Here is a 23,868-nt window from a genome sequence, read left to right on the forward strand (position 1 = left end):
TTCTTCTTCCAGGTGCATGTTTGTTTTTATCTTTCCGTTTGTAGTGACTTCTGAGTACTGCGTGGAGTAATAAACCCACCGGTGAATTTTATTTATCTTACTACAATAATTATGGCATGGGGTCTTACTGCAATAATTATGGAACGGGGGATTGAATTTCTAATCTTGAGTAAAACTATGGTAATTCCCATTTTCGTTAAGTCTAGTTCACTTTAGTAATCTACTGGCAATTTAAGTTTAACTGCATGAATCATTGGCCCCTTGATTATTATCTTTGCTTGCATCAAACTATAAGGTGCTTTGAAATATAAAATGTACTTTGGATATTTATTGAACTTAAATGGTGAATTGGTCAAACTTTGAATAGTTGAATCATGATAAATAGTTTGAGACAAATATCAATTTATATTTTTAAACTTTGTAAATTGTATAAATTAAAAGAAAAGTAAATTAACGGAGACCTTCCACGAGAATTTTGTAATGTATGAATTTGACAGAATGTCTAAGTCAAATAGAAATGCTACTTTGATAGGGGTTTTGGAGGAGAACCATTTTTATGTGATTTTGAGTAGATTTATTAACAAATAGTTTGAATTGCTACAACAATTTTGAAGTAATTTTTTAAAATTAAATTTATTTTGGTGATTTGAACTTATTTTAAATAGAATAGCTACAAATGGTTGATATTATGAAAGTTCAGATTATTTATTTATTTATTTTTATTTTTATTTTTATTTTTTTTTGAAAAATTATGAAAGTTCAGAATAGTTTACCACTGTTAGCTTGAAGTTTTAACTTTAAATAGATACACCTTCACGTCTAGGAGACCAATAGCTAGGCATTTTAGCATGGGGAACAAAAGTTTAGCTACTGTAAGCGAATCCCATTTTAGTTTTTAGAGGCACATTGAAGAGAACCTCAAGGAAATCCATAATCACATAGAGGATTTGTTGTTCGGCGTTAATTCTAAAACAGTAGAAGACAGGGAAGGAGAAGTTCAGCAGCTGGTTAAGAAACTACGTCAGGTAAAAGCTGAAGTGACAAGAGGATTGGGTTTTGTTTGTTCATACTCCAGGTCACAAATTGGGAATTTTTCTTTAAATGGAAACTCCAAAATCCTAACTGAAGAAACCCTATGCATGTGCTAGGATTTGCCACGGTTTCTCAGCCACAATTTCTAAAGGTTTTATACATACTATCCCTTTAATGGGCCATCGACCCACTTGGCTTTTGAACAGGGCACTCTTTTGTTTCCTTCCAAGCAGTCGTTCATGGCCACGCCTGACGCTGAGTATCATCAAAGGCTCTCTAAGCATTGAACTGACAGAACCCATTTCCAGATAGGAGCTAGAAATCCACCATGTTCCCTCGTTTTGATTTTAGAGATGTTCAAGAGAAGCTCTCCGCTCAATTCAGACCTTGGGAACGTTCTTTTCAATTCTGGGTTCGTGTTGCAGATATCTACACTGGTTACAAGGTCTGTCTTTATGCTCGTAGTGTTAGTGCGTGGGATTTAGATTGTTGGGGGTTCAATTTGCTTTGTGGGTATTGTAGGTGCTTCAGCTACGGGTGAAATTTGAGAAGGATGTGCAGAAACAGGAGGCAATGTGGGAGAGTCAGCATGAACACGCAGCTGAGAAGATATATGCTATGTGCTCCGAAATGGGTGGTTTCTTCCTTAAGGTATTCTGTTTACAGACACTTTATTTCTCTCCCCTTTTCCTGAAATGGGTGGTTTCTTTATCATTTCTGTAGGATAGATTATTCTCTACTGTAATTCCATCGAATGAGAAAGTGAAGCACTTCAATTGATTTGTTACTTTCATTTTGTTGTTCAATTTTGTTGCTATTTTTTCTTTTTGAATCACGGTTTTAGTTTTAGAATAATCGACTTACTTGAAGCTGGATTTTATGAATGAGGTTGCTCAAGTTATTGGGAAGCCGGATTTGGCCCCTGCTGCATGGGTGAAGAGGCTTGTTACGCTGTGTGATCAAGCGCCAGCAACACCTTTTGATGTTGTTCAACATGTTGTGGAGAAAGAACTGCAAAGAAGTCTTGGTGATGTCTTTGAAACATTTGATCCTGACCCTCTTGGTTCGGCTTCGATTGCTCAGGTATCTCTTCAAAGTCTATTGAGTCTGACTCATAGTGATTATTTATCAAAGGATGACTCTGATTATTAAATGATTAGACAACTCGGAGTAATTTACTTACAATACCTAGTTTACATTCAAGATTTCTACTGAATTATGAGTTCAATACACATATTTACCAGAAAGAGAAATAGTCTTTGCTCATTATTACACTTTCACCTATTCACTCACCTTGTGTGAGGCTAGTAGTGTTAATTTTCCATTTCATAGAAAATCCTCTTTGCTCTACTTAGCCCTATCTCCCTCCGTGAGAAAAATTGTCGTGTTAACAACTTGAATTCATGAAACATGAGGTAGTCATTGGCAGTTGGGTTTGTTACTTGTTGGAGAAAATTTGTGCGTATCAACTGCTGGATTACTTTGTATTTCCCAATCACATTGACTCCTAGGAAGAAATGGAAATACTTTGACATCCAAAACAATAATCATAAAAAAAAATTATATGTAGGTTGGTTTGTCTGACATGCATTCATTGTCATTTCAAAACATGGCTTTGACTGCTGTGTTTCTTTGCTTATAATCATCTCTTCTTAACTATTTATTCCCTTTTAGGAATAGCTTCCATGTACTTGAGAGTATTATTTGACAGTGTGTATTTGGTGTTTCTAAAAAAATTGTGAAGTATATCCCTGACGTATCTCTTGTGCTCAATTTAGGTTCACAGAGCTAGGTTAAAGGGTGACAGGAATGATGTTGTGGTCAAGGTAAGGAAAGTTAAGCCCCATCATATCCTCACTATTTATAGTCTCTTAATCTCACTCAAGCCTAATTCATCTGTGGTAGGTGCAACATCCGGGAACCGAGGATCTAATGATGACAGATATTCGTAATTTGCAAGCCTTTGCCTTATACATGCAAAAGACAGATATCAAATTCGATCTATATTCTGTAACTAAGGAAATAGAGAAACAGGTGCAATCATCCTTCTTTGATTGAGATTACAGAAAATGATGTTTTTCTTCTTCTTTCTCCCTCTCTTTTAAAAAAAAATTGAGAAACAGATTTCATCAATATATGAAATTTTCAAAAAGGAGAGGCGTAGCCCACCAATGGAGTTATATTGGTGCTATTCCTTTTGCTACTTGTTTTTTCCCTTTTCCTTTTGATGTTAGATTCTAACAGTGCTTTTTCAACTTTATTGCAAATCATATACCTTGCTTGTCACAACCAATCATGGAATATTTCAATTTGATCTTACGATGCCTTTAGGCTATTTCTCTTTTTAAGTATGATTGCTTTACATTGAGTCAGAAAATTCATAGCATATTTAGTATCTTAGACTCTCAACTCACCATCGACCGTAAAATTCACGATCTATAAGTTATTTGGTTATGTTGCTCTTGTTGACCACTGAATCAACCCACCATAGTTGCCTAAGTGAGTATAACTTAACTGACATACAAATACGTTAGCGACTAAGTGATCTGTGGTTCGAATCCTCCTACCCTATTGTACTAAAAAAAGACCCCTCCTTGGATTATAGAGAAGATTGTAGAGTGATTTTTATATCAACCCGCTGTGTATAAAGGAAAAGGAAGGATATTATGGAGTTGTGCTACATGGGCCCTTTTGTGGAACTTTTGAAGAGAGAGAAATGTTAGGATTTTTTAAGATAGGCTCTATTCTTTTGATTCTTTTAGTCTAAGTGTAGTATACTACTTCTTGGTAATGCTCAAATCACACAACATTTGTAATTTTTTGCTATCATGATTATTATCAATTGGAAGGCTTCATTGGTAGCTTTCTGCGTGAAGGTTCCCTATACCACATCTCTTAGGTTGTTCTTTTGTGTGAATACTTCTTCCAGTTTCTTATCTAACAGACAAATAAATAAAGTAGAATGATTTTTGGAAGGGAAAAGAAAGCACACTCACATGTTTTCTTCATTCACCTAAACATGTGAGGGATTGATGATTTGCTTTTGTCCTCTTCCATCCTCATTAAGAGGCACCCAATATAACCAAAAATGATGTGTGGAGATCTGTTATGTATTACATTTGACTAAAAATTTCAGGGTGAGGTGAGAGCTGCAGCTCTATCTTGGATTTTTCATTCTTGAAATTTTTATTTGTTTCTTCAGGCTCTCTCTCTCTCTCTCTCTTTTGGGATAAGAAACATTTCATTGATGATATTGTTTCAGGCTCTTGATTGCTTCATTTCATAATATCAAACTTTTGCATGTCCTCTTTCTCACGATGATGGATTCTTATCTTGGAATCTCTTCCTTTTAAACTTTTCAAGATTGGTTATGAATTTGACTTTGAGAGGGAGGCCAGTGCTATTGAAAGGATCCGACATTTTCTATATACCAACAACAAAAAGAGTCCGGTATTGGTGCCACGAGTGATGAAGAATATTGTTACCAGGTACATGAAACTAATGACTATGTTAGAACTTGATGTGACTAATAAATAATTTGATGGGACTTACATAATTTTTTTTTTGAGGTGTACATAAATAAATTAAACTCTCGACTTAACTTAATACCAATGTGATTATTTTTAATTTTTATCTAAAAGCTATATAGTTAGTTATCTTCATTTGGTATTGATTTTTTCTTTTTAAAAAATCATTAAATAAATTGTTTGGACTAAGCCATGATTTTATTTATGAACCATAGCAACACAGGAAATTTGAGAGCTCCACACCTCTCCATAATTCTCAGAGCAGAGAATGTCTAGAAAGCAATAAGCAAAATAGTACCTCTCAACAAACAACACTGCCCCATAACTCCTATCACACTGCGATCGACTCTAACTAACAAATCATATTGGCCCCCCTACCCATTACACACTTGCATTTAACCTTTGCAATCCAGGGCCTATCATAAATATGGTCAGTAGCCATAGACCATCACTTTTTCTGTCGATTTATTTATATATATATAAATTTAATTTAATTTAATTTATTTATTTTAAATAAATAAATAAGCATTATTATTATTTAATTTTTTTATTTGAGGACTTCAGTTGCTTTTGATTGGTTCCAATCCTGACAACAGATTGTCTTCAAAAGTTTCATCTTGCTAGGTAGTAATTGATTTTTTCCAATAAAATATATTAACAAATTCATCTTAGAATTGGAGGAATTTGTGGAGCATTGAAATTAGAACTACGGGGCACTGTAGTTGGTTTTATATATGCTGGGACTGAAACCACTTAAATCTTGTTGCTGATGAAATGATGCTATCCAATCAATAGGAATATTCCAACTGTCACATAGCATGACATCGAGCTTCTTTGCCAATGAAGCGAACTAGCACAACATACTTTCTTCTTAATTCTTCTCCTGTCTGAATTAGCTTAGGTGAACCTCTGTGAGATATGTTTGTTCTTCTCTTTATGGAGATTTTAGTAATCGAATATCTTTTGTTTGCCTAGGAGGATGTTGGTGATGGAATATATTGATGGAATTCCAATCATCAATCTTGGTGATGAAATAGCAAAGAGAGGCATAGATGCTAGTGGCAGGATTGCTTTAGCAGCAAAGCAGTAAGCATTTATACTGAGAACTTCTCTTTATGTTAATTGATTTTTCTTTATTGACATGGCTGTTGTGTCTTGTCTGCGAAGTTTCTATGTGGTTGACTGTTTCCCTTGCAGTTTTTGCCTAATTTGGGGACTGAAGTGCAAAACGAGAACAATTGTATGAATTAGAAATCTACTTTTGAAAATTGAAAAACCATCGACTTATATCCCACATTAGTATTTGAGACAACTTCACTTTTTTCTGTCTCATGGCCTTAAGAAACTTGCTCTTCTCCATGGGTTCAAATTTTTACTTTCCATATTTTCTTCCAATACCTTTTGGAAGGTGTATCTCATTGATTTTTCCAGGTTTACATAATTGTTTGATCGTGATTGGCTCACTATTTACTTCAATTTTCTTATTACAATCCCTTATTTGAGGGACACACTACAGTTATCCAGTAGTATATTTTCTCTCTCTCATGAGAAGTACTTATACCCTTCGAGGAAAATTTTAATATTGCAGGAAAATTCTTAGTAGTTTGACACTGGCATATGGGCAAATGATTCTGAAGAGTGGTTTCTTTCATGCAGATCCTCATCCAGGAAATATATTGATCTGTAAAGGCTCCGAGGCAAGTCAGCTACTGGAATTTTCTATAGAAGTTCTAAACTCATAGTAACTTTTCATTTTTGTGGCCTGTCATGCTGTCACGAGTCATCTTTCTCAGACTCTTGAAAATGTAGTATGCGGAAGATGATGAGGATTTCAGTAGTTGATACTTGGGTGACTTTAAAACTGGCTAGTTTAACGTCTTGACTTCCAATTTCCCTGTTTAGATCATGAATCGAGCTGAAACCAGTTTGTTATTCCATTTTATCAGGTAGCATTGCTTGATTACGGGCAAGTGAAGGATCTTCCTGACAAGTTGAGGCTTGGTTATGCTAAACTTGTTCTTGATATTGCAGATGGCGACACCACAGGAATAGCTGAAACCTTCAGGTAATAATAAATAATAGTCTGGCTGGCCTGTATACCTTGTATTTTTGGGAAAGGAAGTAAATTTTCTTTGAAAGGAAGCTTCTTACCAGAGTTGGCTCTAAGAATTAATGTTGCATTTTCAGTGTTGCTAAAGATTTCATGGTTAAAAACTAGGAGGTTTAATGAAGTAGTCTTGAAAGGACTAATGAACTAACTAATTTTTTCCAAGAAAGATGAGAGAATTTCTTGTGGACTACTGAACAAGAAGAGGTTACTTGAAGAAGGGTACACAAAATTTTGTTTCCATTTTGATACTGAAGAATTTATGGAAATTTTCCCCTTCTAAGTCTAAGCAATGGATCATCGTCATACTAATTCTATTTTTCTTTGATGGTTCTTCAGGGAGCTTGGAATAGATACAGTAAGCAATTGTGAAAATGCACAAGAAGAACTATTTAAGTTGGCACAGGTGATGTTTGATACAAGGTTACCCCCGGGAAAGGTGTTGATGCAACCTTTCGCAGAGGACTCTTCAATAAAGAAAGTTGGTGTTAAGGTATTCGGCTTTGCAAATTGACAGTAGGGGTGATCACCAATACACTGGGTTTTTGGTCAACCGAAGCCGACCAAATTGAGGTCGGTCGGTTTATTTATTTAAAAAAGAAATCGGTCAGTCAGTCCAAAGAAATTTAAATAAACTGACCTATGTATATAATTATATAATATTTTTATTAATTTTTTAAAGTTTTATTATTTATTATCATTGGTTAAAATAAAATAAACCCCAGCACAACCCACTTTCCCTAGCCCAGCCTACATCTCTTTCAGAGTTTCTCCAAATTCTTACTCTATAAAGAGAGAAAGAGAGAAAACCCGACAAAACCAACTGACTGAACCGACTGCCGGTTGGTCAGCTGCCACACAAAGGAGTATGCAATTCGGTTTTTTTCCAAAATTGACAGTGATGGATGTGCACCCCTAATTTATTGTGCTCCTCTGTATAGGCATATGCATTTTTATCAGTAACTAAAGAAACAGTGTTTTTCTTTTTCTGTTTTGCTGCTGTAGTCGTTCCCAGAAGAACTCTTTTCCATACTCCGGACAATCCAAATCCTAAGAGGATTAAGTGTTGGTCTTGGGATCAATTACTCGTGCTCCGAACAATGGCGACCCATTGCAGAAGAAGCTTTGTTGCTTTCTGGTAGGCTAGAAGGTAATCCTTTTGAACTCTTTATTCTAAAACAAAAGTGATTCATCTGTTTGTTTTCTGGTAGGATTTGTTGAAGGAACTTCACGTCATTATGTCTATATTCATTTGCGCCATTTTTTCCGTCCCCTTTCTGATCTCTTTCAGGTAGGAAAATCAATACAACCCGCAAACGTGGATTCTTAAAGAGATTGATTTCAAGATCAAGCTGATTCGTTCGTGACAAGATAAGTGATGGATACAAATCGATGTGGATGCATCTAATTGGTGACAGACGCATTTACAGTTTTTCATTCGTTGACAGAAATAAATATTCAAATTCATCCTCATCGTCGTCATTCTTTAACCACCACAAGCTCCTCCATGATAGGCTTTTCAAGGTGCCGCAGCCTTTTTTGATATTTTCTACCTTTGCCTTCTTGAGAGTTGAGTAGAAGAATGGCTTGATTTTCATGTTTTTGAAATTGAGAGGTACACAGATTCACCATTTTTCATCTGAAGTTCCTCACACAAACTCAATGTCTGATTACTTCAAGTTGCAGTTCAATTGTGTTTGTTATTGCTCTCAATTTAGTGTCCATGGCAGGTTGTTCAATGTGTTTTCCATTAAAAACAAAGTTTTCCCAAACGAGTAAGATTCTTAAATTTGAGAGTAATTCTATTCCATTCGATATAGAGATATGTAGAGATCTATATATATATATATAAAAGTGTATAAGAGTAACCAAAGTAGAAGGTAAAAAATAATAAAAGGCAATACATTAATATTATAATACTAATATTAGCACGTCAACAAAATGAATATTTTGTTTGGCATTGGGAAACAGGTAATAGTCATGAGAATTTGCACCAAAATGAGAAGTTTGAAAATGGTTAAAAAAAATACTTTTGGCTTCTCAACTTTTATTAGCCTATGAAACTTAGTTTGTAACAATGGAGTTATTATACCTTTAAATTTGTAACAATTTAACCTTTATTGAGATTTTTTTTCTGTCAAATTTTATTAGGTAAAACTTTAATCTTGGTAGGTTGTGAGCATATTACCTATGTAAGAAATTTATTAGAATTTAACCCTATTTTTTACTTGTTCTAAATTGAAAAGTACAATGATTGAATTTTACATACTTCTCAAAGACGAAATTGACAAAATAAAATAAAATAGATACACAAATTAAATCATTACAAAATCAAATACAGGCCAAGAAAGATTTTTAACCATGTTTGGGAGTGACTTTGAGATGGTCAAAATCACCTTTTCTTTTGTCAAGATCACTTTTCTTTAAAATGATGGTGTTTGGTTGATAGTTGATAGGTGATTTTTGTTAAGTGATTGATCGGTAATGCGTTGGAAAAAGGAGAGAAGAAAAATATGCGTCTTATGTTATGCGTTAATCTCCATGTGTCGACGGTCATGTGTTGGACTAGAAAATATGAAATATGCGTTAAGCTCGTATGCAATGACCTTGCGTTCCTATCACAAGTTTTCTTGCTTTCTCGCCAAGTATAACGAGAACGCAAGTTTCTCGGGATGATCCGAGGTCGAACACAGAGACTTGTAACTCAATAATGTTTGTGAAGCAATGTGTTTGAGAAGATGAATAAAAGTAAAAAGACAGAAGTTAATGGATTATGCGCTACTCCTACTTCTAACTAAACAGATTGAGCAATGGAAGTTTAACTATAAGAATTGGTAGAGATGCAGCAACTGCTAACGCATAATAAGGTTACTTCATTATATTTGGTTGCTCGAGTAATCCCAACTCACCACACTAAAGTATCGCACACCTCTCGGTGACAGCCGCATACTTATATCTCTATACTGCATGGTTGTGTCGAATATAAGATCGTTCCTATCTCTAGGAACAATGCTTACTTTGCTTTAGTGTGTTCCACTACTTACCTTCTCGGACAGTTGATTGCAGCTAATCAGCTTATAGACAAGCATTGCAACAGCCTCACACCAAGCGAAGGGGATTAACTCACTATACTCGCACAATGCACACCTCTTGATGGGTTGCTACATGCATCCCATCTCTAAGTCGCATGACTGAGTATGCGATTGCCTTTGATAACTAAACGATGAATGTAAACAATGATAAAGAAGAAGAAGATGAAGAAGATGGAGCCGAAGGAACTAAAAGATGCATTGATTACAAAATGTATTAATGTCTTAAGCCAAAATGTAATACAATATAGAAATAAGAGGAAAGGTGGAGGGCTGGATGTAAGCAATCTCTTGCTTTTCATCCTAAATGTATCAAGGCTGCTGATGGTGCCATGGATGGATGGTGGAGAAGTCTCTCTCGAGCTCTATCTCCGAAAAAACTCTGGTCGTCACTCAGAAGGGGTTGTGGAGGTGAAGAATCCTCAAAGAGTATCTTGCTCATGCTCTCATTTGTGATCACAAGAATCTGCCTTAAGGCAGAAACTCGGATGATTTGAAGTGAAGATCCAAGATGCTATTTATAGAGCTCAAACGCCAACATTTTGATGATTGCATTCTGACTCACTGCTACCTTTGTCGCGGTATGGGAAATGTCAGCGTCACCTTATCTTGTTGATACTCCCAAGGTATGCGTTCAAGCTTGTTTCTCCTGAAGTGTCAACGCATTCCACCCACTTGGCGATCAATCTTCTATTACAATGATCATTGTGGACGCAACATTCCATGCGGCGAACTAGTCTTTATGAACCTTTGCATGCAATTATTCTTGCGACAGTCTGAGGTCGACGCATGCGGTCAATTCCTGCAATGGCTGCAAAAATAGTCGCTTTGATGCATAATAACGCATGATATAAGGTTAGTGAGGATTTCTGGTGCTGGTCGATGCAAGCTTACTTTTCCATATGAATTCTTGGTGTTATTGACACATTCTGCTTATTAACCCTCATGATTCTAAATAAAAGGCTACAATAGCTTGTATTACTACAAATTATCCATCGAGAATTAGTTTCAAAATGGTTATCCATTTTAGTTTTTGTTAAAATATTATTGGTTAGCTATTTGTGATTTTTTTTATAAATTTTAAATACTGGAACAAAAGATGAGAGACACTGCCTGTCATTAAATGGTTAATAAAAACAAACAATTATATATGTTTTGAATTTTCTTTCAATATTTATTATAAAAATTCACCTTATTCAAAATATCAATCATGCATATAAGAATTTAACAATAAAATAAATAGAAATAAATATTCATCATAATTATTTAGTTAAATAATAATTTCTCAAATAGAAAATACAAATTTAAGTAATTGAGTAACTCTAAATTCACTTTTGGAACCAAACATAATAATTCAAAATCAATTTTAAATATATGAAAATCATTTTAAGAGTTTGGTACCAAACATGAATTTGATTGTTCAAAAATTAATTTCACAAAATCAATTGTATCTAAATCTCTTTTTCTAAAATCATTATTCTAACTATTACTCCCAAACACACCCTTCAAAAAGTTGATTGTTGGAGAGGAGTGATGGAAATTCAATCTCATCACTCATGTTTCCACACCAAAAGCCTTCTAATTGTTTTTTTTTTCTTCATTTGACAACACAAGAACTTCATAGGGGCATTTGGGTGCAGAGTAAGTTATTATAGTCTGTGGATTATAATAAACTGTGCTTTATTATAGTCTGTATTTGGGATGCAAACTATTATAGTCTAGTTCATAACAGTTTGTGTTTGAGGTGCTGATCATTTTAGTCTGTGTTATAATAGTTTGTGTTTGGAATGCATGTTATTATAATGTGAATAATTTAAATGTAGGTTATTTTAGACCATATGTAATTTTTTCTACTATTATTTTTTGTAATACAAATAATTATGTATATGAATATCATATTTTGAAAATATAATTAAAACTATATGTTCCACCAATTTATACAAAATTAATTGGATTTTTATTTATGTTAAAAGCTAATCATTTTTGTCATTTTGGGAGGTACCTTGGTTAATATGGACAAAAAAAAAAAAAAAAATACATTACATTAAGATACATTTCATGTGTTTCATATATAAAACTCCCTTTTTTTGGAGATAAAAAAATCTAAAAATGAAATAACTAACTCATAATTGCATAATTAAAATATTGACCACCAAGATTACATACAAAGTCTACTACAAACTTAAATGCATAATTGAAACAAAGTAATTATTGTTCATTATCAAAAAGCAACCCAAAATACGGGTTGATCAAACATTTTCTTAAAGGAGGAGGTTGCAATACTCAAACTTCATGGCTGTGGAACGGACAAGAAGCTCTTTGTATTTTGCACACTACAGAATATGATTTGCATAAGCTTCATCCTCTGTCAGTTCTGGAATTCAGGATTATCTTGGAGTTGGCTCACGACTTCTGCATATAGTTCGACCTCTGTTGCAAGCTTTTCTTTCGGCCATTTTGCATTCATCTTCAACTGGCCATTTGCAAAGTCCATCACATTCCTAACAACCTCTGCCGTTTCAAATTGATATCCATTTTGGTTCCTTTTGCTTCCTTTCGAAGTATTTCCTTCTTCAGTGCTTTGACCAACACGTATTTCATGCATCTCATCCTATGACATGTCTATTCCCTGACTAGATATCGTGGGGATGAGATTCTGTGATTCAACAATGGGAACACCATCATTCATATGGTTTGACACATTAGACCTGACATCCACAAAGATTTCTGATCGTGCTCCTGTAGCCTGATAACTTATAGAAATACAAGTTATTGTCTCTTAAAGATTGGAACAATTAAGATTCTTAGTGATAAAAACGCATTCATCTCAAGGAAAAACGCATGAAATTACTTAACATATCACTAACGCATACAAAAGTAGCATTCTTGTTAGATCTGCTTCACTAACACATTTGATTGCAAGAACTCAAGAAACTTCACCAAGTGTTGCATACCAAGCTAATGCGAGGGCATGCATCCAAATATGTCCAATGCAGAAGAGATATATTGGCTTACGCATTTTCTGTCAAATCACCACTTGCAGGTATAGGCACCTGACTGGCGGCGTCTAAAAAGCTCTGAAATGGTAGGCGGCTGACCAGGGCATGGAATTTAATGTGAATCTTGTCACAAGTTGCTGAGAGAAACACCTACAAATAGGAAGCTTGTTTCCAAGAGAAAGGAATTAGACACATTAGAAATTTTAGAGAATTTAGATTGTTAGAAACTCTGCCGTTGTAAGAAGAAGATAGGAGGAAAAGGTCCATTGCCATCGTTGATCAAGAAGAGTGTTGGAGACTAAGCTTGAGAGAGAATTCTTCATCACCTCTTCAGCAAGTTGGTTGCAACAAGCACTTAAATCAAGCCAAAGAGGACAAGAGATTGAACTCTGTGGCTTGACTTATTTCTCTTCTTTTATTTCTCACTTTCATTTACCAACCCATTCGATTAAGTTGAGATTGTTGTAAACATATTTGCTATCTTAAATTCAGTCTTACATTTGATCAATCCACTCTTGTTCCTTTGTTTACATTTAAATTTGTGTGGCTGCCATTTTTCTGAGTCATTGCATACTTGAGTTCCATGCTTTAATCATCTTGATCACTTGATTGAAGTTACTACTTTGTTAAACTATTTGAGAGAGTAGGTTAACTAAAGAGCGCATTGAGTCAGAATGCATAATAGGTTTAGAGATAAAATTACCTGCGATTTCTTTTACCATTCTCTGTCTCCAACGCATGCACCCTTGATGACATGTAGAAATGCATGTCATCTTAGGCCTTTTACTTAGAATTATGAAGGTTGTTAGTCAGAATATGCGGCAATCATGATAGGAATTCACGAGAAAATGAGCTTGTGTCAATCAGCATGTTGAATCTCAGCTAACCAGTTATTTTGCGTTATTATGCGTTCAATGTTCTATTTTTGTAGCTAAAATAGGAAATGGATGCAAACGCGGAAAGTTGACCACCACATAGACGACCGCATACGGAGAAACACTCCATCGCAAGGCCAAACGCGTCGATCAACGCATGAAAGTTGCGGTAATCAACCGTATGCGTCCATCGCATGGGAGTTGCGTTTGCCTAGCGATTGCGGTCATCATGTAGAGTTGCGGTGTTAAGCGAATGCGATCATTAAATGATTGTGGCTACGCGACAACGCATACTAATGGGATCAACGTAAGGTTGGTGGAATGAACACATCAACGCATCTACCTCGAGAAAAACCAAAAGATGATGCTGACATTTCACCTACCACGCCGTTAGTAGCAGAGGTTCAAAAAGGACTAATGCGCTGAATGTCAGACTCAGAACAGTTCAATTAATGTTGTTGGCAACCAAAGTTCTATAAATAGAAGCCGATGAGCAAAAATTCAAGTTATCCGGGGATGATCCTTGTGAACCAAAAATTCTCCCCATGATCCAGACAAACTGCGTGAGAAGATGTTTGAGAGTACTTCACCTCCTTCATCTATTCTGAGTGATGACCGGAGCCTTCGATCGGAGCTAGATATCGAGAGAGTCAGCTCCTTCGCCCATCCATGGCACCACCAGCAGCCTTGACGTACGTCCACTGGGAGCAAGTCTTTACTTCCAGCCGGTCATTCCGTTTCTCTTTCTTTTCTTATATTGTATTGTATGACATTTCATGATTAAGGAAGTAATACAATTTGTTTCCAATGCATTTCTCTGTTCCTTCGACTCCATCTTCATCTTCTTTGCTTAGCATTTTTACTTTCATTGAAACACTTAGTGGGATTGCTTAGGTATCACATACTTAGTCATGTGGATTAAGGATATGAAGCATGTAGCAACCCACCGAGAGGTGTGCGTTGTGTGAGTGTGTGAATAATCTTATTTACTTAGTGTGAAGCTGCTGCAACACCTGTCTATAGGCTAACGCATTGCTTGTCTATGAGTAAAGTCAACAACAATCAACTGCTCGGAAGGGTAAGTGGTTGGTCGCATTAAGCAATGTATGCATTGTTCACTAGAGATAGAAATAATCTTGCATCAACCAAGTTCATGCGTTTGTCTTGTTTTATATTATGCCCAACACCCCTTTAGAGTTACTCGAGAGAGAGTCTAAAGAAAGAACCTAATGACTCGAGAGAGCTAGGTTAGAATCTAGACTGGAGAGAGCGAGATTAGATCAGTATAAGTAAGAGATAGGGACTTAAAGATAAGCTCTGTTTGTCAACACTGCATCGCATGCACCCTAGGGATAGGTATGATATTATGTGGTCGTCTTATTTGTGTGTGTGTCACTTTGTCATCGCATAAATGAGAATAGAGGCTTATGTGTAGGTCCTATAGACTTATAGCATATATCGCATGCGTTCTAGCATTAGAAGCCGTAGCATTCGCACCGAGAGGTGGTTTACTATTGTATGTGTGTTGCATGATCGCATGGCTTGCGTTGATTAAGGTTGCTCTTGCGGTCACTCTTAAGGGTTGCAATGAAATCATCTCCGTATTTTATCTATTTCCCCATACATTTATTTCATGTCAAGGTTTTTCGTATCTCTACCTTTCATGCATATTCTCATTGCGTTGTCTGTTAGATAGGAGTAGGAGTAGGAGTAGGATTAACTTAGCAACCTCCCTTTCATTCTTTTATTTAAACCGCCGCATGCACATCATCGCATATATATAGCTACAAGTCCTTGTGTTCGACCTCGGATACCCAAGAAACTTGCGTTCACGTTATGCTTGGCGTGAGCGCAAGAAAACTTGTGACAGGACGCATGGTTATCGCATACATTCATTAACGCATTATCAGTCCAATGCATGACCATTGACGCATGACTATCAAAGCATATCTTAGGAATATGCATCACATACCGTGTCCAAGGGATTTTAGTTGTCGAGTAAAGTTGACTTCTAATTTCCTGCCATCAACCCTAGAGATAGGAATACATGTGACATTCGCATTGAGAAATGCTGAACAACACGACTTAAGGAACAGAGACCTAACATATACACACACACTTGGTTTGTAAACAAGCACTTATATCATCTTCATTCCACTCTCACGCCTTCATGCACTTGTTCATCTAGTTTGGAATTGATGCATAACCCCAACACTTAGCACCATTCACCCATAGATTCCCTTTTTTCCCCTTGAACTCCTATGTTTTCTTGCACGCGTGTATTCAGGTTCGTATAAATAATCTTCACTCCCATTAATCTGGGAATCATCTATAATTGAGACAACGCAAGGACTGCGTTAAATTCTAAAAAATTCTTGTGTTCGATCCTGGACTTACCAGGAAGCCTAAGTCAGATTTATACTTGGGTTTGATTTAGGAAAGCTTGTATGCATTATATGTGAACTATAACCACCTCAACCCATTGCAACTATAACCACCTCAACCCATTGCCTATTCTTCTCACATAGAGAAGCGATTTGTCAGTCATCACTATTCACCTAAATTATCATCTTTCATCTTCATTCATAAGCACTTTTAAATACAAATCACGAGGCGAACATAGCCCGATCCTTGTCGAAGACGTAGGCCAGATCATAATAGAATGGGAAAAACTTGTATAGAAGCCCATTTGCTGTAGGATGACTTTGCACGAAGGGTAAAGTAGATGTAACACCACTAATAAAACATAGCTGATACCTAGAAAGTAGTCTCATTAGACCGTGTAATCATAACACCATGCAATCATATAACAAGGTTACAAACACTTCGTTTAATTGTAACATTGCTAATAAAACAGAGTTGAAATGCCTAGATACAGCCTCATCAGACTGAACAAATTCTCTTTGAACAATTTTGTTTTTAACATTGTGAGCCAAGATATGCAAGAGCATAACAACCATCTCCTCTATGTCTATAAATTTAGTTCTAACTAATCCGCCAGTTGTCATTAAGTAAATGACATAGAATGACAAAATATCTTCTATCAATTCTTGTACTTTGACGACAACATAAGTCAGACTGATGAATGAGTAAAAAATATGCTATTTGTCTAATACGATGTCTACTGTTGTGTGGTGTGTTTTCTATCCTCCTATGGTCATTCAGTAATAACTCTAGTGTTAGTAACTGACGTTGTGAAGTTGTGAATACTGTTAGTATCATAACTAGTTCTAGTAGGTCCATTATGTGGTCGAGAATTTGAATTTGGTCTTGAAAGATAAATTATAGATCATAAAATAATTATCATACTAATCATTTTTTTTATAATAATTATACTAACACCTAACAAATACGTGTAGAATATGTGCAAATCGAAAATTGTTAAAATTGAGTATGCATTTCTAAATTTAAAAATCTATTAAAGTTGAATATATGCAAATAAAATTTTTTGTTGCAATCTTGTTGTAGTTGTCATTGAGGATATGTTACACATATTTATTGTAGTTGAAGCTGTTAAACTCTTTTTTAAAAGAAAAAAAAAATAAATCCACCAAATAGGTTGTGTACTTTAAAAATAATAATAAAAAAAGAATTAAAATCTTGTTGAAGTTCCAATTGGAGATTTGTTGGAATAATGTTGTAGTTGCAATTGGGGACATATTAAAAATATTGTTCGTGAAATTAGTACTCTTTTTTAGAAAAACAAGTCCAGCAACTATCTTGAGTATTTTTTTAAAAAACACATTAAAATCATGTTGTAGTCTTTTATATATATATATGTGTGTGTATGTTCTTATATTATTCAATAATGCCATATTTAACAACACTTTTTTTTATGTTCTTATATTTTTCAATAATGACGCATTTATTATTTCGTACTAAAAATTATTTGATACCCTTCTTGCCCTTTTATATGTACTCTTATTATTATTATTAATTTTTTTTTTTAAAAGAACAAATCCAACAATTTTTTCTTAAAAAAAAAAAATTACTCGTTCTCTATCTCTTTGTACAATATTAACCATTACTTCTAAAACAAAAAACTTGCAACACGAAGTAATGTAATGAAAACTGAAACTGGTATGATGCTAAATTCATGTTATTCCTTCAAGCTTTTTATACTAGAACATTAGAAAAAGGAATAATGTAGTCATTCATAAGAAAATTATACGACTATTCTACTAAAAATTATAGGAAACAAATATAGATGAATATTTTTATCATACAAACAACTATAAAGAAGAATATTTTCTCTAACATTAACTAATCTCAAGCCACGCTCGAGTATGCTAATCGTCTACCCAGACAAGAGCACACAAAAATAATGATTAGCAACAACCCTAAACATAAGGAAGAAAATAGTGTAATCATCCCTAAATATAATTTAAATTACGAAATAATGAAAGATATTGATCAATTTAGCAACAGAAAGTGGGCAAACAGTTTTGACTCGACTGGTTTGTAACAAGACCAATCCTAAAATAAGTTATAATAGAAAACATTAGTACTATATGAAGCTAGAAACAATATAGCAAGACACTAGTGAACACACATGATAACCAAATGATGGACACAGAGGCAAATGACATACCAATAGTATTTAGGAAGTAGATGGAATTGGTTGGTCCTTAAAGTTGAAGGCAAGTGAGACCATAACTATAATGGCAATGATGGAACCTGATAAACGGTGAATAACTAACACTGTGTATTAGTCTAAAATAAATCAAAGCATAAAAAATAAGGAATATGCCCAAGTAATGTGAATCCATTTAAAATAAACGAATGAACAGAATAGGGTCCAACTTCAGAGTTATGAAATTCATTAATTGAAACTTGAATTTTAGATAATGTCATGAATAATGGTAAATGAGAAATCAACAATGTAGATACAAAGATTAACAATGGATTTTAAATAAGAGACAAACAATGGTAAATCATTTCACTCAAGGAAATGTGAAATGAAGCAAATGAATTAAAAATCAAAGTCGAACAACGAAGATACAAAAACCAAACATGTGCATTAGAAACCAAAAGATACATGGTAAATGTGAAATGAAGCACATGATAAGAAAAAGAGAAAAAGAGAAACGATAAAGCAATTGCATTAAGCAAGTAGATGGAATGAGTTTGTCCTAAAGTTTAAGGGAAGCAAGACCCATATATAATAGTTAGGTTAACTATTGGTACAATTATTATTTGAACTGCCCCTTAAAACCAACCTCATCAACCCAAATAAATAAGGGGACCTTTGAGAACAAGTAAATAAAAGTCAATGTTTGAAATAAACCTACCCAATAGAAATAATGGGATATGCCAATGATAAATCCAATAAATAACACTAAATTACTAGTGTCAATCAATCTAAAATATAGCAAAGAAGCCTAAAAAATAGGGGATATGATGTACAAATGTGAATCTATTTAAACAGAGTTCAAAATAGACAAACAATGGACAAACAGAGACCAAAATGGATGAAAAATGGACAAAGGGAGACCTAAATTTATAAAATAAACAAACAGATACCAAAATTTACAAAATGGACAAATGAAGACCAAAATGAACAAACAATGGACAAAAAGAGATCAAAATGGACAAACAATGGACTAACAGAAACTAAAATTTACAAATGACAAACAATGGACAAACGAAGACCAAAATAGACAAACAATGAACATGAAATCATCCATCGGAGACTAACAATGGACAAACAAAGACCAAAATTTACAAAATCTACAAACGAAAACATAGAATTAAATCGAAGCTATTGAAACTTTTGAGCTAAAATTGAAAAAAAAGGACCTCACCATCATCTGGAAAAGGGAAAGAAAATTACCTTAGACCTCCTCCCCCCTACCAAGCTCCACAATGGATCCTTCAACCCCTACCACTCTCCAAACGAGAACCTCCACCCTTCACCAAGAAGAATCATCCCTCAACCAAACAAATTAAACGTCAAGGTGAAGTGATAGAACGAGGAAATCGAACGAAGCAACAAATGGAATCATTCGTTTGGAGCGGCAAGGGGAAGAAGGAATGTACGTGTTTGGAACGACAAAGAGAGGGAGAAAGTTAGAGGAAATCCCAATCAGATCTAGAGAAAAACATGCAAGAGGAGTACCACCCTACACGTAGATTTATAGATATGTGAAGAGTTAGACGAAAAAAAGTTAAGGCTTTAAGGATCCATATCTGGTTTTGATGGAGATGGAATCGACGGAGATGAAGAGACACAAAACCAGATCCAAGGAGTGGCATCGACGGGGATAAAAGTGAGGAAAACTACATCTGAGGAGTGGAATCGATGGAGAAGATAGAGAGAAGAAGTAGATATGAGGAGTGGAATTGAAAAAAATGGAAGAGACGAGCCAAGATCTGAGCACTACATTCAACAGAGAAGAAAAATAGATGGAAAAGATGATCCAAGAGATGAGAGAGTCAAAATCGGGAGGTTGCAAATAATGAATACTGTAGAAATAGTGGGTTAGGGAATAGTAAATTTTGTAGTTAATTTGGGGTATAATAGTTGGAGCCCCAAACATAAAGTGGGCTATTATAACCCACTCCACCCCACTCTACTAATATGGGGCCCAAACAACTCCTTAATGATTTCCTCAAACACTCCCTATTATTTTTGGGGAGAAGCTATCCTAATTGCACACCATTTCATCAATAGAATGTCTTCATGAACTTTAGGTTTTTAAAACCTCTGGAACACTATCCACATACAAGATTATTTCCTAAATTTCATTAAAAAATTTCCGATGTACTACTTTTGTTCAAAATCGTCAACCCAATATGAGTAAACTAGATCCTAAGGTAATAAAATGCATCTTTCTTGATTATGTCCCAAGTAAAAAAGGATACAAATGTTATTCACCATCCTTGAAAAAATTCTATACCTCCATGAATGAATCATTCTTTGAGAACCAACCATATTTCCAACAAGGAAACAACACTGCAACACCCTTCCTTACTGAAGCTGAAGTCAACCCCAACCCTAACAATACCTTGTCAGAAGCATACACTATGTATGATCCTTTTACCTTTGATCTCCCCACACAAAACACTCGGGAATGTAAGAACCAATAGTTTATATTGGAAGAAAAACTAACATCCCTGAACTTGAACCTGAACAAACTCTTAAACAAAGAACAATTGAGATACAAGCTAATTCTATTTCTAACTCTGAAATATATACTTGAATAGAAAACATTGATCTTCCTATCGCTCATCGCAAAGGGGTAAGAACTTGTACAAAACATCATATTCAAAACTATATCTCTTATAACCACCTCTCTCCCAAATTCAAAGCATTCACCTCTAACCTATCCCACATAAGAATCCCTAAGGATGTTTAAGAGGCTCTAAAGGCCTCTAATTGGGAGAAAGCAGTTTTGGACGAAATACATGCTTTGAAAAAATAACAATATGTGGGAAATAACAAATCTACCCCTAAGAAAGAAAACCATCAAATATAAAGCTAATGGAGAGATAGAAAGACTCAAAGTAAGACTAGTGGCAAAAAGATTTAGTCAATCGTATGGTATTGATTACCAAGAAGCTTTTGCCTCAATAGCAAAACTAAATACTATTCATGTTCTCTTCTCTTTAGCAGTAAATAATGATTGGGTTCTTCACCAATTAGACATAAAAAATCTCTTCCTCAATAGGGACCTAGAAGAAGAAGTCTACATGGATATACCTATCGACATGGAATCAACAAAAACCAGTAATAAATTGCACAAACTCAAAAACACCCTATATGGATTAAAAAAGTCCCCTCAAGCATGATTTGAAAAATTTTCGAAAATTATGAAATCCAAAGGATAATTGCAATATCAATCCGACCACATAATTTTCATTAAACATTCATGCAAAGGAAAAATTGCAATCGTTAGTGTCTATGTGGATGACATTATTCTCACATGAGATCACGAAGAAGAAATAAAAGACTTAAAGTTACTCTTGGCTGAAGAGTTTGAAGTAAAAGACTTAGGTAACCTCAAATACTTTCTAGGAATAGAGGAGGCCTACTCAAAAAGGGTTCTGTGTATCTCTCAAAGAAAATATGTCTTTAATCCTCTAGAAGAGACAGGTATGCTCGGTTGCAAGCCCTCTAATACCCCTATCGATCCTAACAACACCTTAGGTAAAGAAATGACATTGTTAATAAGGAACAATATCAAAGACTTGTTGAGAAGTTGATCAACTTAAACTCACACTAAACCTGATATTTATTTTGCAATAAGCTTTGTAAGTCAATTTATGAACAACCTTACTGAAGAAAATGTGCAAGCTGTTTATAGGATCTTCAGATACTTAAAAGGAACTCCTGAAGAAGGGTTGTACTTCAAGAAATTCAAAGAAATAAACGTTGAAGTCTTCACTGATGTCGATTGGGCAAGTTCAAAAGTGGATAGAAGATCAGTTACTGGATAATGTACCGTTCTTTTGGGGAAATTTAGTCACTTAGAAAAGTAAAAAACAATCAGTTGTGTCTAAGAGTAGTGCCAAACCAGAATTGAGGACTCTAGCTCAAGAGATGCAGGTACACCATGACAACTAAGAGACAAGAAGTATTGCCAAAGACATCGTCCATCATGATCACATAAAGCATGTCGACATTGATCGACACTTTATCAAAGAGAAAATTGAAAACAAAAGCATCTATTTTAATTACATACCTACCAAGATGCAGATTGCAAACATACTCACTAAAACCTTATTCAAGAACGTCTTTGATGTACTAAAGACCAAACTTGATTTAATCAACATATACAATCCAGCTTGAAGAGGAATGTTGAAATAGGAAAATTTCTCATTGTATTTAATATTATTTATTTCCTTTCTTATATTTACCATTCTTTTCAATTGTTCCTTTTCTTCCCTCGTTACGTTGGACTGCTTTCCTTACATGGCCAACTCTCATCTCTTTAAATAGGTAAAGTTGTATCTTTGTATAGAATATGCGAGAATAATAAAGTCTAAAAAAGACTTCAATTTCTTTTATAAAGACAACTGCCACCGAATGTGCTGTGGACGGATGCTTAAGAGGACAAAGTGCGCATATTTTGATAATCTGTCAACTACCACAATTATTGTGTCATAACTATCAGACTTAGGTAGACCTTCCACAAAATCCATTGCAATATCCTCCCACACCTTTTGGGGAATTGGCAATGCTTAAAGAACATCGGTCGGAACCAATGTAAGAAACTTAGCTTGTTGACAGACTTCACACTCAGCCATAAATGCTTGTACATGAGCTTTCATGCCTTGCCAATACACTTCCTTTGCCAAATGTTGATATGTTATAAGAGCTCCTTTATGGCCCCCAATGGGATTATAGTGGAATTCTGTAAGTAGTAGAGGATGGTCGATGATGTAGCCTATAGAAAAAAACATCTCTTATAGTGCAAAGATCACCTCGTAAGGAGTAGCCAAAGGGGGCTTGCTGGCCATCCTTAAGTGCTTGACAAGTCCTCTTTAACAACTCATCTGCCTTAACTTGCTCTCAGAACACGACTGTTTTCAAGCCTTTCACTATATTGAGTACCCCAAGCTTCATCGCCCGTGGCAATCATGAGAGAGCATCCACAGCTGAGTTTTCCATTCCACATTTATATCCAATTCCAAAGCCATAGCCCATCAACTTGGCTATCCAATGCTAATATTCCCCTGTGATCACCTGTTGCTCCAGCAAAAAATTCAAACTCTTCTGATCATTTCACACGATAAAGTGCTGACCCAACAAATATGGTCGCCATTTTCGAATAGCGAACATTATGGCTATTAATTCTCGTTCATAAATAGTCTTAAAGCGATGGATTGGTCGCAGAGCTTGGCTAAAGAAAGCCAATGAAAGTTTGTTTTGCATCAACATGACTTCCATACCCACCCCGAAAGCATTGTCGTCCACCATGAATGCCTCTGTAAAATTTGGTAAGGCTAAAATCAAAATTGAAACCATAGCAGCTTTCAATCCGTTAAAAGCCTCCCCTGCCTCCGAATTCTAATTAAAATTTTCTTTTTTCAACAATTGCGTGAGGGGCAAAGCTAATGTGCTGTAGTTCGCCACGAATTTCCTGTAGTACCCTGTTAATCCTAAAAAATCCACAAAGTTCTTTAATGTTTTTGGGAACTGGCCAACTATTTATAACTTCAATCTTTGTTGGATTAGCAGTTACACCCTCGGTTGATACAATGTGGCCCAAATATTCAATACGTACAACTATAAAG

At 35.1% G+C, this 23,868-nt stretch overlaps 1 protein-coding gene across 1 annotated transcript; it reads left to right on the forward strand.

Annotated features, from left to right (window-relative positions):
* The first annotated feature begins 836 nt into the window (after positions 1–836).
* On the forward strand, positions 837–8,379 carry LOC120083438 (uncharacterized). The gene is made up of 12 exons (XM_090316914.1): positions 837–1,477; positions 1,555–1,683; positions 1,921–2,115; positions 2,811–2,858; positions 2,938–3,066; positions 4,396–4,520; positions 5,535–5,645; positions 6,148–6,260; positions 6,510–6,624; positions 7,006–7,159; positions 7,672–7,816; positions 7,958–8,379. Exons 1-12 carry the CDS (start codon positions 1,361–1,363, stop codon positions 8,020–8,022), a joined length of 1,446 nt encoding a protein of 481 aa, XP_090173040.1. The 5' UTR covers positions 837–1,360; the 3' UTR covers positions 8,023–8,379.
* Positions 8,380–23,868: the final 15,489 nt, after the last annotated feature.

Source organism: Benincasa hispida, chromosome 8, assembly GCF_027475165.1.
Source record: "Benincasa hispida cultivar pf3 chromosome 8, pf3_genome.v1.1, whole genome shotgun sequence".
Lineage (NCBI taxonomy): Eukaryota > Viridiplantae > Streptophyta > Magnoliopsida > Cucurbitales > Cucurbitaceae > Benincasa > Benincasa hispida.

Excerpts from the sequence above, each read along its gene's own strand:
- LOC120083438 (XM_090316914.1), top strand. The coding sequence starts at position 1,361 with ATGTTCCCTCGTTTTGATTTTAGAGATGTTCAAGAGAAGCTCTCCGCT. Across the intron at positions 2,859-2,937 it reads GGAATGATGTTGTGGTCAAG|GTGCAACATCCGGGAACCGA; the intron begins GTAAGGAAAGTT and ends CATCTGTGGTAG. Across the intron at positions 4,521-5,534 it reads ATGAAGAATATTGTTACCAG|GAGGATGTTGGTGATGGAAT; the intron begins GTACATGAAACT and ends TTGTTTGCCTAG.